This window comes from Eublepharis macularius, chromosome 11, assembly GCF_028583425.1.
Source record: "Eublepharis macularius isolate TG4126 chromosome 11, MPM_Emac_v1.0, whole genome shotgun sequence".
NCBI lineage: Eukaryota > Metazoa > Chordata > Lepidosauria > Squamata > Eublepharidae > Eublepharis > Eublepharis macularius.
Window position 1 is genome coordinate 94319794 of NC_072800.1, and position 18381 is coordinate 94338174.

Sequence of the window (18381 nt, forward strand, 5' to 3'; positions counted from 1 at the left end):
CTGTATGGCCGTGGTCTTGGCATTGTAGTTCCTGACGTTTTGCCAGCAGCTGTGACTGGCATCTACAGAGGTGTAGCACCGAAAGACAGAGATCTCTCAGTGTCACAGTGATCACTGAGAGATCTCTATCTTTCGGTGCTACACCTCTGAAGATGCCAGTCAGCAGCTGCTAGCGAAATGTCAGGAACTACAATGCCAAGACCACGGCCATGCAGCCCAGAAAATCCACAACAACCATCGTTCTCCGGCCGTGAAAGCCTTCGACAATATGTCTTTTGCTTTGTCTTTTATAACTCTGTATTATGCCTTGAATCTCAACAAGAAAGGTACATGACAAACTAAGTAAATAAAATAAAAAATGCCTTCCCTCCTTCGGTTGGTAGAAAACAACCTTTGGCTAAAATCTAATGGAACAAAGGAAGTTTTGCTAAATAATAATTCTACTGGTAACCTTATTTATAAAAGTGCTTACATTTTCCTTTTTTGAACTCTAAACTACCTACATCTCTCTTCTTCTGTTTCCTCTGAATCCCCTGCTCTTTAATGGGATAACCAGGCAGGTTACAAAAGCATCTGCAATTCTATGGATGTTCTCAGAAACATCTCCAACGGCCGTGCTGGCCACATTCTGAACAAGCCTTAAAGCTAGGAAGCCGTTTCCATACAGAAGATAAAAACACAGCAAAGCTATATAAACCAAGAGTCATAGAATTCTTGCCTGCACTAATGTTTTTTCAATGTTCATAAACATTTCTACATTTCGATCCATGCGGGAAGGATTCTGCAAGTCAAACCGCCTCCTGCAAAGGAAAAAAAATGCTCTAGGTACACAGTGCAAGGAATGGAAGTGGATCTTTACACTTGTATACGACAAGCCATGTACAAAAGGGAGGGAGGGAGGGAGGAACCCCACACACCCCAAAAGTCTTTTTTTCTGATTTTTCAGGTGGGAAATCTGGGGGGCGGGGGTGCTTAAATGCTTAAGACAAGTTGTTCTTTACAAAACATGTGTATAGTGTGAAAATTTTTATCTACTTCTCCCCCAACAGGGACCCAAACAGCTTCCATTGTTCTCCTGTCCTGCTTTACCCTCACAACAACCCTGTCGGGTAGGTTAGGCTGAGAGTAAGGGACTGGCCCAAGGCCACCCAGAAAGCTCCCATGGCAAAGTGGGGATTTGGGCCTGGGTTTCCCAGAGTCCGATGGGTTGGCTGAAGTCCTGGCTTTGCAGCATTGGGTCGTTAAGAGGTCCATTTCCACACCGGGGCCCCAGCTGCCTTTGATCAGTTGCACCGGGTTGGCCAGCTGAGCCTCCCCCTAGACCAATGTCAGCCGGCTTCGCTATCAGCACATTCATATTCTATTATTACAACACGCATTATGTGGCTCGGCTCTGCCTACTAAGACTTTTCAGAAACTACATTTGGGCCAAGATATTCTGCTAACGTTAAAAGAACTTTAATGAGAACCAACCAATTTGCTTGCAGGAGAAACTCAAAGTACCCATTTTTATCTTTAAAGCTCTGAAGGGACACGAACTGGGGTCGCTGATGTATAACCTGCTCGTAAATTAACCCGCTGAATTGCTAAGATCTGTATCCGCCCCCCGCTTTCAGAAGGGCGGCCAGGGGCTCCCAAAGACAGTCATGGCCCCGCCTTGCTGGAACTCCCTCCACTGCCCTTTTGGAGCTTGAGTTCCCCAGACCTGTGGCGACATTTCCGTTTGTGTTGTGCTGCTATTGCTATCTACAGCTGTTACTGCAGGTCCTATTCTCGACTGTTGCCTGTTTTATTGTGGGTATGCGCTGTTTAGGGATTTTATTGGAGTTATTGTATTTTTCTTTGATGGATGGGTTAATATTTATTTTATTTATTTAGGGAATTTTTATGCTAGACCTTCAAGGGAACCTATATAAGCAGCATATAATAAGCATAGAAATGTGAAAGTCTGGGAGGAGGAATGGAAACATTCAGAACACGAGTGATTTTTAAACATAGCTTCAGCATTTTTTTGAAACTTTTACACCCCTTAAGTAGCTGCAGTAAATTTCAAACAAAGAGTCTGTGATAGTTCTGTCCACTTAAAGGCATGCTCTTTGCAGCCACTGCAACAGAAGGGGTTTGCTCATTAGTATCACAAATGCAACCTGTGAGTAAAAGCAACTTGCTCAAAGGGAAGGCCACAGCCACAAAACCCACCAAGAACTGCATACAGATTAAGGTGCGTAGGAAAAAAACAAATCTTTATTCATTCAGTATGTTTTATATCCTCCCACACCAGAAGCTCTCTGAGCAGGTTATAAAAAAAATTAAGGATACCACAGATTTCATAAATTTTGTAGAGAACATCAACATTCCTGAGAATGCCCTACTTGTGTCTATGGACGTACAGTCTCTTTACACCTCTATCCCCCACCTGGAAGCGAGACAGGTGATAGAGGAGATTTTGGAACAGAGACCTCGTAAAGTTCCACCTACCCATTTCCTGTTAGATTTATTGGACATCATAATGGAGCGCAATTACTTCAGATTTGAGCCACAATTCTTCTACCAGGTAAAGGGAGTGGCGATGGGTTGCTCAGCGGCACCCAGCATAGCCATTCTCTTTATGGCTAACCTGGAGAATCAGTATTTTTTCAATCAAACAGTCAATCCCTACTATGATCAAATAATTTGTTTAAAGAGATCTGTGGATGACGTTTTCATGATCATTAAAGAGGATCAATGCATTGAGGGCTTGATGAGATGGTCTAATAGTTTAAGTCAACATATAAAATTCACGTATCAGAGCAATCCACATTTCATCACATTCCTGGATGTAGTTGTTTTTAAGCAGACAGCCACACAATTGGGGGTTAGACCGTTCCGAAAACCAACAGATCGAGCGGCGTACTTAGACTATTCGTCTTATCACCGCCCGAACTTAAAGAACAATATACCATTTAGCCAGTTCTTACGTATTAAAAGGAACGCATCATATTTACAAGACTATATGTATGAGGCTAGGAACATGACAGCTGCGTTCAGAGCACGGGGGTACCCGAGACAGGTGATTGCGAACGCAAGGAGAAGAGCGGAGGCTGTTCCACGCTCTACCCTATTAAAGTATAAAGTCCGCAATCGGACCGCCTAATAGTCAGATCACTTGGGCTATGAACTTTTCGCCTTTGGCAGGAAAAATAGCAGGCATTGTAAAAAGAAATTGGCACATTTTGCAAGACATCCCGAGTTGTAACTCTCCCCCGAGAATCGGGTTCAGACGCACAAGGAGCCTCCGAGACATGTTGGTTCATTCGGACTTAAAGACACAGGAGGCAGCTCCTGTTCTCCCGCAGGGTCATTATCCCTGCGGCCACTGTAATGTTTGTCCACTTAGCACCGATCCCAAAAGCATAATGCATCCCAAGACCGGCCGCCCGATGTTTGCAAAACAGTTCTCAACGTGTGCTACTAAGAATGTGGTCTATCTTATTCAATGCACCTGCACTTTACTATATGTAGGAAGTACTTTGCGACCAATCAGGCTAAGGATTCAAGAACATATTTCAAAAATTAGAACCCAAAACCAGGAAGCGCCCCTGTCTGATCATTTTAGAACGCATCATAGGAATGAAAGAGAATTCAAGTTTACGGTTTTAGAGGTAGTTAGCACTCCGGGCTATGCGAACAGGTTTTTATTGCAGTCCGAAGCACGTTGGATTTTCAGACTCAATACGTTGACACCAGTGGGTCTGAATAACGAATTGGATTACTCGGTGTTTTTGTAAATTTTAGTTTGCCCACTTTTTGTAAGTTTCATCTAAAAGCCACTGATTGGCAGTTTAACTAGGTCATAGGAATGTATTGTAATTGACTATTTATGGAGTATGTATTTATTGAATATTTATTAAATGGAATGAAATTGTGTATTAATTGATTGATCATGTATTTATTGAATATTTATGAAAAAAGTATTAATTGCATGGAGTATTTATTGTATTTGGGAAATATGGTATGTACGGTAACACTTGTTTAACAGCATTAACAAGGGCACTGTTTCTGATCTACTGATAACCTGTATGGAGGTTGTAGGTCTCTTTAAGTACTGATTGAATAATTGAGTTGAACAGTATAACAGCTGTTACTATGAATGCATGAGTACCCGCTTCATTGTATTATTGACTGCTGGTTGTTCGGAATTTAGATTCATGGCTAGTAGATGGTGATGTAAGTATATGATTCAGTTATGTATTTGAAATTAACAGGTATGATTAGCAGCCTATGTTTCTATAGCTTAATTTGTTTACGGCTTATTTTGCTATGGTCTATTATAGAATTAACGGCCTGAAGAAGAAAGTTGCTTGAAACGAGCGAAAAAGAGAAAAAGACCGGTGCAGCTCGTCACCGCTGTGGATATAATTTTTTGCTGTGGACAATTTTTTGGTTGCCAAAATTGTCAAATGTGGACATTATACCTTTGACTTTGCATGTACATAGCTAACTAGAGCATTTTCCCGACATTAGCAGAACTCATACTGTATGAAATTGTTAGTTGGGCACTACGGTTCTGCAAATTTGGGGCTGTATGATATAGGTATTTAATTGTATTGCATAAATTGCACATTGCTGTGACTTCCTTGGGCCTGCGTGCTCTTTTGTTTGGATTGGAATAATCTGGGAAGTCGTTCCCTTCTGTTGGTTGATTATAAAAAAAATAAGGCAAATCAATAAAATCACAATGCAACAATAACATACCATAAACAAAGACAGTACAAAGAACTATAAGCCCTGCTCATGTCAAACAAAAACCTCTTGCATACGAGGGAATCCAGAAGAAAGGTACTAAAGAGCTCACCATCCTTGCTCGTTTTTATACTTATAAGCAGCACCAAGAATGTGACACAGCGTTCCTCCAGCTTTGAAGTCCATGAAGCACTTTGCCTGGAACAGAAAAAAGTCCCGATGTGATAGTCGCAACCTCAAATCCCAAACAAGCAGCAAGGCACAAGCTTGCCCAATGGTGCACCCAGCCCAAGCAGTGACTGACAATATTCTCTCTGCAGCGGATATTACCAGGCTCCAGTCTAAAAATCCATACATCCCCCTCTTCTCCTACTGCCCACAAGCGTAACTCAATTAGTTCATCTATACCCAACTCTTCACCCCAACGTAAACTTTACATCGTTCTCCATTTCGTTCTCGTAGATGAGAGTGACCCAAGGCCACCAAGCAACCTTTAACGGCAGTGGGGATTTGAACCGTGGTGTCCCAGATCTCAGTCACTCTAGCAACTGCACCACACTGGCTACCCAAGGCAAGAAAATGTGGGTTACATTTCAGTCCTACGCATGGATGTGTTTGAGGCACAGCCTTCTTATTCCTGCCTTGCATTCACCACCTTGAAAACAAGCATCAAAAGCAGTGTCCTCAGAACCAACCTGAATCCTTCTTACGGAGTTTTTGGGATTTACATAAGTGTTACACAGAGAAAGAATGGGTCCAGAATGCTGCTGTGCGTGTCTTTACTGGCAGCCCGTACAGCCCGCACATGTTACTCCCATCTTGCAGCAGTCACACTGGCTTCCTGTGGAGTTCTGGATCAGATTCCAGGTTTCGGTTTTGACCTATAAAGTCCTTAGCAGACTGGGACCCGCATACCTGTAGAACTGCCTCTCCCTGTATGTACCCCGGAGAGTGCTTAGATTAGCTGATAAACATTTACAAGCGGTCCCTGGCCCCAGGGAGCCCTGAATGGCCTCGACCAGAGCCAGGGCTTTTTCGGTCCTGGCTCCAACCTGGTGGAACTCTCTGTAGATACTTGGACCTGCCAAGATCTTTTGGCAGGCCTGCAAGACGGAGACGTTCTCCCAGGCAAATGGTTGAGGCCAGTCTTGAATCTATCTAGTGAGCCTCCCTACCAGTCTCCTGTCAGCAGGGGGGCTGTACAGTCATCTCGGCCCCCCTGCGTGAGTCACAGTGTGATCGAAACGGCTCTTCTTCCCCCCTTGTGCACCATTGGCGGAGGGTGGATGGTATGGGCTGCTACCTCAAGAACCGTCCTTTATTGTAATGTATGACTGTGGTGATGATGTGGTTTTATTCTGGTTTTAAATGCAGTTTAAATCCAGTTGTGACCTGCCCTGAGCCTGCTTGCGGGGAGGGAGGGAGGGCTAGAAATCAAATAAATTTTTTAAAACATGAACCGCCAAGGAGAATGGAAACGGTCATTAAAGCGGCTCTAAGCCTGTGGAATTCCGATGCTCGTGCCTGGGACCCGATGCAAACTGTTCTCTCCAAGCTGACCGGAGCAAGGAGGACGGGGCTCTCTGTGCTTCCAGCTACGGAAGCAGCCGCTTAGCTCAGCACAGCACAGCAAGCCCCAGCGGTCCCAATCCCCGCCTACGCATTAAAGGCACAAGAGCTCCTTTCAGCCTCAGCCCTCCCTACCTTACTATTCCTCTTTCAAAAAGGAACGTGGGACAAACTGAAATGGTTCCTTCTACTTGAGGGTCCTCTTGGCCCTTCAGGAACCAAGTCAATCCTAGTATGTGGCTGCTCCTTTTCCTATCATTCCTGGAGGCAGGAAGTAGGTTGCAATTTGCATCTCCGTTGGTACAGACGTCTTTCCCCCTCTCTGCAGCTAACTACTCCATGATGTGCTGACACCTGCCCTGCAAACAGCTAGAACTAAAGGAAAGCACTGTCGTATTTAAAGGATAACAAAAATTGATTGCAACGGAAACAACAGAAAGAATATACCGCAAACAGACCGTGGCAGCACAGAGAGGGGGATCACAGCTCAGAGGCAGAGCATTTGCGTGGCGTGCAGTTCTTTAAATTCTCTGCACTCTTAGAGGAGGCAGAAAAGAACAGAGAGAGGACAGCATTCCCTAGCCGTACATATAAGAATAACAACCTACTTTTCTGCCTCCAGAGATGATGAGAAAGAGAATATCCTCCCTCAAGTTAAAGGAAATCTTACACAAAAATTGTTGCCACTCAATAATGGGTCCCAAATCAACAACCGAAGATGAATGCTGTTCAATAATTTACGCTGGAAAGAAAGGACCAATTCAGAATTGTCCTTGTATTTGATGGGCTTTCATCATGGCTTTTAGATAAATGTCAGTGTGGCTTGTCTGTAACTAGAAACTTCAAAGCTGGTGAAACTGGATTCTTCCTTCATTCTCTGACCCTCTCACGAGTTACTTAAGCTAGCTAGCACAAAGAAGTCCAAGGTCCCTGTCCTTGTGGCCAGCTACCTAATCACTGAGGTCAGTTCTTTCAGCTTGCCCTTAAGATGGAGACCTTGCAGGCTCCGTACCATGAGGGAGAATCATTCTATGCCTTCAGAGAGTTAAGTTACAAAGCATACAGGGATTCTAATTAAATGAAATTTAAATTACCAAGAAAAAAAAGACCAATTCTGATCGTTCACATTTCTATGTATGAAATTCATGAGTTTACATGAACAAGGGTGCATACTAACTGGCTGCTAATTACTAACTGGTAATTAAACCATACCGTTTTGCTTAAATAGAGCATTTACATGTACTTGGGAGCATTTTAATTCCATACTGGAAAAGGCACACTCAATGTTAAATATCAGGAGTACTGTTATCGTAATGGAAAGTGGTTCTGGAAACATCAGAACACTAGCTCTGGCATTTAATAAAAAGACAAGCACGTCTTTCCACACCGGGAGTAGGCAGACAGACTTAGGGGAAGTGCCCACCTTACAGCTGAAAGTTTGGACTCAGCCCTTTAAATTTTAAACGAGCGTTGTTTCCTGTGAAGGCAGACTCTAGCCTCCCCAGTCTGAAGGCGAGATCTACCCCGACAGAAAATACTTTAAAAAGTAAAAAGCCAAGACCGAACTCTCTGGTTGGAAGTGCTTCTTGCTTCCCAGCCTCGGCCGTCTCCCTGACGCAACTCCAGATTCTGATGTTATTGGGAGTGGTAAAACACTGGAATTGGGAGCTGTGCCAGGGAGGCAGCGTTACTGCTGGATATTGCCAACCTGACCCAGTACACTTATTATTGGGCATCTTATTGGGCAGTATCTGACGGCATATCCCTAATGATCATAATCTAAAGTCTTTGGTCATGCAGCCGTGTCCTGCAGAATTTTTTGCTTACGGACAGAATTCTCTTTAGCTCTCTGCATATATTCAAATATACCAAGCAAGGTCTCTAACTTTAAGGCGAAGGCTGCAATCCTAGGCACAGTTATTTGGAAGCAAGTCCCATGTAATATACATAACATTGTCATTTAAGCATCCTACAAGCGTCCAGATAAGGAACACCTATTCTACTTGGTCGGGAGAGTACGAAAATCATCCATATGGTCTCCATGCACGATCGTGAGGTGAAACTGAATGGGATCTCCTGGATCCCAGCACCTGTGACAACTTGCTAGTTTCTCGATCCCACCAGAATGAATATTTGACTCCCCAGACTGTGTCATTCACAGTGCTTAACCGCAAGTCAAATATTCCAGCCAGTGATCCTCATTTACTCATTGTGTCTGACCGATGCTTCTATTACCACAGAAGAGAGTACAAATATAGGCTTTAAAGGGTTTGCACTAAATTTAGATTTAAGTTTAAACTAGGTTATTATTTTTATCAAAGCTGATTATTATAGAGGCTGACATTAGCTGATATTTAAAATCACATCTTTAAAAAGAATCTCCCCGTTTTGCCTCCAAAAATGCATAGGAACATTTTACCACATAGTTTACTGGAAGTGTCAACCGTAACTTTTGATGGAAACTTTCCTCACATGAAGATAAGGAAGCTTATGTGCAGGAACTTTGTGTGTGCACGTGCAGATAAAAGCAGAGGTTAAATATATTATGTTCTCCAGAAGTGTCTATCAGGCTGATGTTAAGCCTGACAGAAAGTCCTATCAAGTACATAGATTGCTGTGGTCTTTGGATGAAGTAACACTTCTTGTGCATTAACTTTAATTAAGTCATTCAAGGTGCAAAAAAGATCAGGTACAATCAAAGAATGCAAAGGCGAAAATGCAAAAGCCAGGCAGCACTCGGATGCCTCTGAAGCACTAATCGGAACACGCGGGTCCTTCTGCATCCAACTTGACAAAGTTCTGAGGATCCTGAAAGCTTGCTCATCAATTTGTGACATGTTGCCGGGTTGGTACTAATCGGATATAATCGCACTCATGCCGTTCTTGGCTATGTCCTCCAACAGAATAAGGGGAGGTGCCTCCTGGAGTCCAGTCCAGGTCCAGCCTTCCTTCAAAAATCAGAAAAAGAGCACCCAGAGGACCCAACCATTTTGGAACACCTTTCTCCCACCCTCCTTGCTCTCAAGACCTTCACACGAAGCCCTGTTCCATGTGGCATCTCCCCAATCTATCCTCGTAGCATAGGTTTTATTCTACAAGGACTTCTGTTTCAACTGAAAACCAAATTCTTCCAGATGTCCCTCTGAACATGCATGAAACAGCAGGCATGCCTGCATTCCATGGCAGTGGCTGGGTTAAAGCACAGCTGTCCACACTGGACGCGGGCAGGTTTTCTCGGAACAGCAGCAGCAGCCCTTCTTTAAGATGGAGTGTGCTGAAAATGCATCAGCTGAAGGAATATTACAGGAGCATTTCAATACTCACAGGAAATTTGGTGAAGGCAGGATTGGCAACATGTTTTCCAAAGGCATCTTCCTGGAACTGTAGCAGCTGCACCACAAGCCCAGCCAGTGTTTTATTGGTAGGAGCATCTGCCTGAACATACTGGAACACAAACAAAGCCATTCCCAAATCAATCACTCACTTGGCAAGGCAGCAAGCAACTGTAAGGCTACAAAGCAAGGTTTATCACGCGAAAGGCTTCTGGCTTTTTCATTCTTGCTCTTACAGCCATTATGCAATGGAAGTCAGTAACTAGATACCCCGGCAAGCAGCTCTGCTGTCACTAGTCTTCAATTTACCAACTTCACTTAAGCTGGTTCTATTGATTCAGCATCAATTCATGCCCAGCGTATGAAATGTTATTGCCAACGGCAGCATTACCTCTGAGCCCCATTTAAAAAGCACACACTGATGGAGCTATTAAGCTCTAGGACTATTAAGTACTAAGGTGACACCACTTATAGGACACATGATTATAAGCAGCCACTCACAATGGGCACAGCTGATAACCATTTGGAAGGACTAGAACCAGAGTTTCAGCATAATTTCTTTTGATATTCACTTAAATATTACTGCCTTTGAAAAAGCTTATTTAAAAAAATATATCCTGCACTACTCAGAAAACAGAGCAGAGCCTCAGAAGATCAAAATTCAGACAAGGTCTGTATAGAAGCAGGCAGTTCTTTAGGTGTCCTGGTGCAGTTATGGCTTAAAGGTAATAACCAACACTTTGAATTGGGTTTGGAACAAAAAGGCAGTCTGATCAACTGTGAACATAGGACTGCTAGCATCAAAACTAGTCAGCAATCTGGCTAGTGCATTTTGTGCTAATGTAGCTGTTATGCCAATATAGATTAAGATCATATGCCAATAATCAATACTGAACAATACTAGGCCTAGCTTCTATACTCTCTAGATGAACTTTTAAACTTTACATGAACTTTCAGTGTATTTTTTCTATGTATAAGGTAATTCAGCAGGTGTGCTTTCATCCTTTGACAATTAATTAAAATAGTGGACTCTACCGAGATTGATGTTCCTCTATCAGAGATTCAACCAATGGTGATCGTCCAACTTAACTTTTCCTGACACTTGTTGGAGATTTGTAGTTTTGTTGTGAAGTTTAGATTATGACATAATTTTTTAACTAATTGGAAGGCTGTACTATGAAATTATGAATATTCAGTGAAGTGTCAAACCAATCAATATTTGTTTGTGCTATCATGTGAATAGACCCTAAATATTTGCATATGATTAGGTATATCATTGCAAACACAGAAAGAATAAGCAGGGTACTGATGGAAGAAATCTCTTGAGAGAATCTAGGTGAGAAACTATTTCTACCTATGTATTTCATAGAAACTTTGAGCAATGTTAAACTTAGGATTTATTGAGAAATGTTAGTGAACTTATTTCTTATTGCCTTTCTATGTTCTGTTGTTATAGGATTCATATTAATAGCCATTTATATTTTGATTGCTTGCTTCATTAAAAAACTAGGGTGTATTTTCAATAAAGTGAAATAAACTCTAGATTAGTGTCTGTGTGTTTGATAAGGAGTTGCAAAGCAATATTGAACCCTATATAAATAAATGTACTGATAAACAGCTGGTTCAAAGAACTTATCTGTTTGACAGGTCTAAAGACTAACTGCTTTCTGCTTCCCCGGAGAGAGATCCATCTTTCTCTTGGCAAGTTGAAACTTGGTTTTAGACACGGGAACTGACTCGTTACATAGCTTCTGGACAGTTTTCATAAGCAAGTCCATGTAGAATCCATTATGGTAACCTTCGCAGAAGGGAATGGGTGCAGGGATAAACGAGCAAGTTGGCATACCAAAGAAAACTGGTGAAAGCTGCCACATGCCAAGAGAAAACCTACATTTCCAGCTGCAGATTCAGATCTAACAATAGATCCAGAGGAGTTAGCCTTGTTAGTCTGTAGTCACAAAATAGTAAATAGTCCAGTAGCACCTTTAAGTCTAACCAACTTTATTGGAGCATAAGCTTTCAAGAACCACAGCATCAGATGCATCTGACGAAGAGAGCTGTGGTTCTCGAAAGCTTATGCTACAATAAAGTAGGTTAGTCTTAAAGGTGCTATTGGACTTGCCCTCAAATTGCAAAGCTGCTGGTTTTGTGCAGTCCTTGCCAGGATAGGTGGGTGGCAATGACCCTGACTTACAGCAGCTCAGCCTAATCCAGACTCAACTTCAGCAAGCCTTCAACTGCATAACAAAAACGACAACATTCCATTTATATACTGCCTTTCAGGACAACTTAATGCACACTCAAGAGTGGTTTACAAAGCATGTTATTATCTGTAAGAGACTGGAATAAAGAGGTCCCAAATGTACTGTTAACCAAGTTAACAGAGCACAGACATACAAGAAAACAAATCTGTTGAGAAGTGGGCTTTTATCTGTACCACACTGGAAACTGAATAAACACACTAAACCATGTACCATATTTTCTCTTTTGCATTAATGTAAAAATTAATACCATAAGCTTGTACCAGTGGACCTAGTATAGGTTAAAAACACCATCTATGAGAATTCCAAGTTTGCTCCTCCTTAAAAATCACCCCCTTCCCTCCCTCTCTCAGTCCTCATACACTGGCACTACCGCTAGGGCTAAGCATGCTGCATTTGCTGACATTCATCCTCAGCCCCCTTGGGTCTTCCATCTCTGCTCGCTGCTTTCAAGTGCCTCCAAAGCCCAGGATGAGGTCACAGATGAGTCCCCAGCTGCCGCCCACATTGTGCCGGGGCAGGCAGTCACTAGAGGAAAAGGTCTGGTTACCATGGGTGACTGCATCTGTAGGCACCTGCTATTCAACTGGGAACAGAGTAATAACTATTTCTGGCCCAAAAGTAACTTGGTGCATCAAGTGAACAATGTTAATGAACAAGCACCCTCCCCTCCGCCCCCAAGACCTCCCTTGAAACACAAACTGAGGATCTTTTCAACCATTCATAATTAGATCCATTCTGAAAGAGACCTGCAGAGCCGCCTCGCCTCCTCTCCTTCCTTTGTTCCAGGCTCACCTGCCAGTTCAAATTAACATCCGGAAATGAAACCTCCTTAGTGCCTTATGCAACAACCATCGCTACAAGCCCAGTGCCGCCGCCTCCTCCCACAAAGCTCCTGCAGCTTGCTTATGAACCCATTAATGACAAAATAAAACCAGCAGTGGAACCTGAAGAATAATGTGCCAGGTTTCACCTAAAATGCAGGCTGTTTGCATTTTTAAAACAAAGTGTGCTGCAAAGTTCTTTAATTTTAAAAGATTTTGTGGGGAGGGTGGGATATAAGTCAAATGAAATAAATAAAAAACTGCCTAAAAGCAAGAGAGGGGTTTTTCAGAATGGGGCTTAGACTAAGTAAATATAGCTCATTAAAGCCCATGAAATTTCACAACAGTAAGGAGGAAAGCGCTTTGAGGAGGGGAAGATGTTCTCCCTCCACGCTGAACCAACCCAGTCTCCCTCTTTCAGTTCCTTCCAGTCAAGTTAGGAGTGGCGAAGGGTGAATAATCAGAAACTCATGCTCTCTCTTCCCCCCACAAACCAGTTACCTGCCTTCTGTTCCTCTTGCCCAACCAGATCAATATTCAGATGTCAAAATTCAATGATTCTGTCTTTCAACAAATTACTTTATAATTTCTGCATTACAACTAATTATGAGTTCTGGTTTATCATAAATTACTTCAGCCACAAAGCTGCCAAACTATGCCCAAATCACACCGGCCATCTTACTAAAGATGCATGTATGGAAACTGAGCTGCCACGGAGAAAATGCCCCAAGGAGAGAAGCTCAGAGGTAGGTTTTCAAGTGGGAAATGCCTTCCTCAGATCTGCGTTCTCCGGAATCTTTGTTTATACTTGCAAGCGGAGTGCCGCCTGCCCGGTGAATCAAAAATTCTGCGCCGATGGGGCTGAGCAACCACAAAGGTCCCTTGTGTTTTGGAGACATTTCATTTCCCTTGAATGTGAAACACTTCATGGAGCCGCCATATGGGCCTGTCCTCCTCACTCCCTCCTACCATTTTTCTATCCTGCTTGAATGAGAGAAACCTGCCAGCTGCTGCCTTCACTTTTGCTTGAACAGCGGGAGAAATGGATTACGGCCAATCTGAGAAGCCACAGGCTACGCAGGGGCAGAACCTGGGCAGTTTTACAGAAACAAGGGGAAAGCCACAGAAGCCAGGCCCTCCTCACTTTGCAAGCAAAGCCCCTGCACAACTTCAGGATTTCATTTTGGCAGCGTGGATGGAGAGCAGCCAAAAGTGCCACTGCTCAGCATACAGCCTGAGGACTCTGAACAGGGACCTCTTCCGATGTCAGGATACTTTCATTTGTGTGTGTTGTGAAGTTGCCGCCAACCTTCGGCTTCCCTATCAACAAAAGACCTCCCCCCGAACGGCCTTCTCTGACTGAGCCCCCCCCCCCCCCCGTCTCTCTCTCCCTGCTGCCTTCCCCTTCCCCCCGCATCGTGGACTTCTCCAGAAAGGCCCGTCTTGTCCTCTCACGCGAGGCTTTCTTAAACATCATGATGTTAAACGACCTTCTTCCCGAGCAGCAGGCCGCGGCCGCTTCCCCTCAGGTTCTCCAAGGCCGTCGTGGGGCTGACCCTGACCCGCCTCCATGAGCTCTGGGGAAGGGCCTGTGCCCCGGGGCCCTTCGCCCCCTTCCCAAGGCAGGCCTGCGAGGCTCGGGAGGCGCCGCCGCCGCCGCTGCTTCAACGCCCCCGCCCGCCTACCCCGCCGGGCCCGCCTCCTGCCGGGCGCGGGGCCTCCTCGGGGCACGGGCAGCCGCCCCGGCTCGGCTCAGCAGGAGGCCGAGGGCCAGACCCTCCCCGCGGCGCGGCGCAAGAGCTCCAGCGGGCCGCCACGGCCGCTCCTCGCCCGCCCGCCCGCGGGACCCCAGCGGAGCGCCCCAGGCGGGCCTCCCGGCGCAGACAAAGGGCCACGAGGCGCGGCGGGGCCGGCGGGACGGGCGCCCGGCCTCCCCCTCCGCCCCGCGGGCCCGCGTGAGGCCGGGCCGGGCCCCGCTCGCCTACCTTCTTGCAGTGCTTGCCCAGCCAGGCGCGGGCGGCGTCGAGCTGCGCGACGGTCTCGGGGCTCTCCCAGAACTTGCCCGCGGGGCCCCCGTCCTTGCGGCGCGACACCGACACGGGGCTGGCGGAGGCGGCGGAGCCCACCGAGCCGGGGCCGCCTGCTGCTGCCGCCGCCGCCGCCGCGGGGCCGCCTGGGCCCGGGCCGCCCGCCCCGGCCCCGGGCACGGCCGCCGATCCCGCCGCCGCCGCCGCCGCCGCCATTGTCCTGCCGGGCCTCCCGCGCCGCCTCCGCCACCGCCGCCGGGGCCCTGCGCCGCCCACTCTCCTGGCCCCGCGCATGCGCAGAGCCCGCGGGACGCCGCGGCGGCTGCCACACCGCCGCCAATCTCCGCGCGCACGCGCAGGGGGGAAGCGGCCCTCCAGACGCGCTCGCCTCACGCCGCCTTCCCCGCCCGCGCGCGGGCCGCCGGCTCCTCTCGCTGGCTCGCAGGCGGTAGGGCGGCGCGGCGCATGCGCGCGAGGCCGCCGCCGTCTCCGGCAGGCCCGCCCCTCCTCGCCTCTGCGCGTGCGCCGCGAACGGAGCCCGGCCCCGCCTGTCGGCCGTCTGCGCCTGCGTCGTTCCTCCGGCCGCCTTCGCTTCTTGGGTGCGCATGCGTCTGCGCCGGGGGCGCTGTGGGCTGAGGAGTTGGTTTCCCCTGCAGGGAGAGTTTTCTGTGGCGCTCAGCAAAAGCCCCCCTCCCAATCGCCCGTGCAGGCTCGCCTCTGAGGCTGGACTGTGTTTTATTTATTTATGTGATTTGTACTCCGCCTTTCTCACTGAGACTCAAGGCGGATTTTGATATTGATAGCTGTGTATTATGGAAAAAAGCAGGAGTCCAGTATAAAACTAACAGCCCACGCTGAGACTAATGAAATTAGTGGTAGGGTATGAGTTTTCGTAAGCCACATCTCACTCCTTCAGGTACTGTGTATTAAGCGTTGTGTGTTACATGCCATCAAGTTGCTTCCAACCCTATGAATGAAAGACCGCCAAACATCCTATTGTTGCAGCTGTTGTTATTCCCGATTACACAGTGCAAGTGTAAATGCAATATAATGAACAGCTAGGACATTCACTGATCAAAGCAGAATAATGGACAACTGTTAGGACATTCAGTGAACTATGCAATAGGGTAGGGTAGCAGAAATTCGGAAAACAAGCATAAAGTCCAAACACAGGAAAACTTTCTGAAACAAAGCAAGAACTAGTTTACATGGCATGTTTAGCAAAGTGGAGACTCCCTAATGGGCACGTCTACGTCAGCAGACAATACTCGACAGAGTAGCATGTAGTCCCTGTCCCTATCAAGGCATCTCTCTGAGCTTCTTCTTAAAACTCAGCCCTATAACCTGAGCAGAAAGCCTTCCTGAATAATTCAGTCTTGCATAGTTTGTGGAAAGCCAGGAGTGCGGGAGCTTTCCAACCTGCAACCGTTCTACAATTTGAGGGCTACTACAAAGAAATAGTAAAGAGTCCAGTAGCACCCTTAAGACGAACCAACTTTGCTGTAGCATAAGCTTTCGAGAACCACAGCTCTTTGACTCGTCAGATGCATCTGACGAATTTTGCTACTAGAGACTAACATGGCTAACTCTTCTGGATCTATGACTACAAAGAAAGAGCGGGTACTGGCAGCTGCTAATTTAGCTGCTGCAGAAGACCCTGTTCAGATGACCAAAGCTGCCAGGGTGGACCATAGGGAGAGAGGCATTCCCATACATATGAAGGGCCCGTGAAGGGCTTTGAATATGCTAGTCGTGACCTTGAATCCAGCCCAGTAGCTGATCGGAAGCCAATGGAGTGACTGCAGAACGGGAGTGATATGCATGCTCCCTCCCGCTCCTGAGAGTAAATGATCTGCAATATTTAGCAGCAGCTGGAGTCTCCAAGTCAACTTTGAAGGGAGATATATGTAGACTATTACAGTAGTCTAGACTAGATGTTATTGTGCCATGAATCCAGGTGGCTAGATCAGTCGTGTCAAGGTGGGGGGCCATCTTCCAGGCAAGTCTGAGTTGTAAAAAGGCCTTTTTGCAGCTGCATTTACTTGCTTCTCTGGCAGCAGCGCTGGATCTAGTATAACCTCTCTAGGCTCTTTACTGAGTCAGCTAGGGTCAACCGAACCCTCCAAAAGGTCAGAAGCACCTCCAAGATCTCTGCTTTTCCAACAAACATCACTTCTATCTTGTCTGGGTTCAATTTCAATTTATTTGCTTTCAGCCAGTTGACAACAGCTGCCAAGCAGCTATTCAGTACCGCTATTGCATTGCCAGGGGATTTGGATAATGAGATATAACGCTGGGTGCCATCTGCATATTAATGGCATCCAATTCCGTAGCAACAATTAATTCTCGTAAAGGGCTTTACATAGAGGTTGAATAAAATGGAGGATAAGATAGGTCTCATTCTGGAGATAGGTGATCTCTCACAGCAACCCTTTGAGTCTGTTCCATGAGCAACAATTTAAACTAGTCCAAGGCACATCCTTTGATTCCCACTTCTGTCTCTAAAAGCCTCAACTAGATAAGATTGTCTACTGTGTTGAAGGGGTGGGGAACCTTTTTTCCGAGGGCCAAGTTTATGTTCTGTCCTGCGCAGGGAGCAACCTTTCTCCCACGCGCGACATTGCTCCCGAAAATGTCTGGGAGCGATGTCACACACACGGGAGAATCAGCGCTCATGTCCCCTTTCTCCCTGCTGCCACTGCTGTGGCCCACTCATGGCAGAGCGACAGCAGCAGCTCTGTCATCAGCACCAGTGCCCCCCCTGCTGTCGCCGCCACCACCGCTGGCTCTCACCGCAGCAGTGGCACAGGCCACTTTCGCCAGCGCTGCAGGTCACTCTCAGTGGCAATGGAAGTGTGTGGCACTGGCAACAGCAGGCAGTGGCAGCAAGAGCTGCCCGCTTCCACTGCCGCCGCCGCCTACTCTTATGGTGCGGGAGCATGCCACTTGTCTCTCTTCGCGGGCCAGTCCAAATGACTTCGCGGGCCGTATACAGCCCCCGAGCCTGACGTTCCCCACCCCTGCTGTAGATAGATAGAGGAGGAGCAACATTGAAGCATGGCCTTTGTCTACATTCATGCAGAGGTCATCGGCTAGAGCCACTAGCTTTGTTTCCATCCAGACTTGTTCACATCTTGCAAACTGTATCTATCTACCTGTAATTTTATGTTGTCTGCAGGATTTCATAGTCTCGGGTTGAAACGCAAGTGGTTTTAAGTATTTGCACTATGTTGTTTTATTGCATTTTATTATGTTTTGTATTGGTTTTTGACTGATATAATAGTTTATGATGTGAACTGCTTTGAGCTCTTAATTAAAGAGAAGCTGTATAAAAATCAAATAAATAGAAGAGATGCTGGAGAGGCCATCAGAAAACAGGGCCTCTGCCCCCTTTTGCTCGCTCCAGTCACAGAAATCAAGCAGGCTCAGGCAGGAAGCATTGTGGAGCAGGGCTGCAGCGTTCCTGCTTTCCGTTAAAAAAATCGTGCTGATAAAGAACTGGCTCATCCCCGCCCGCCCCCGGTCCCCCGAGCAGGTCCTTCCCCAACTTTGCTTGCTGTGGCAGTTTTTTGATCGCAAGGGATTTTTAACCATGCTTCAAGTGGTGCCATCCACAAATCCGTTTATCTCTGTGCCTGTGAGCAAG

At 46.4% G+C, this 18381-nt stretch overlaps 1 protein-coding gene across 1 annotated transcript in view; it reads right to left on the reverse strand.

Moving 5' to 3' along the window:
- SMARCC1 (SWI/SNF related, matrix associated, actin dependent regulator of chromatin subfamily c member 1) overlaps nucleotides 1-14966 on the reverse strand; it is a 98967-nt gene extending 84001 nt beyond the window's left edge. Inside the window, exons 1-4 of the mRNA XM_054991283.1 lie at nucleotides 14694-14966; nucleotides 9616-9735; nucleotides 4835-4920; nucleotides 719-800 (exon numbers count right to left, since the gene is read on the reverse strand). Of these exons, the coding sequence (XP_054847258.1) occupies nucleotides 719-800; nucleotides 4835-4920; nucleotides 9616-9735; nucleotides 14694-14951 (546 nt within the window). The 5' untranslated portion in view covers nucleotides 14952-14966. The remainder of the gene's footprint in view (nucleotides 1-718; nucleotides 801-4834; nucleotides 4921-9615; nucleotides 9736-14693) is intronic.
- Between the last annotated feature and the right edge of the window lie 3415 nt (nucleotides 14967-18381).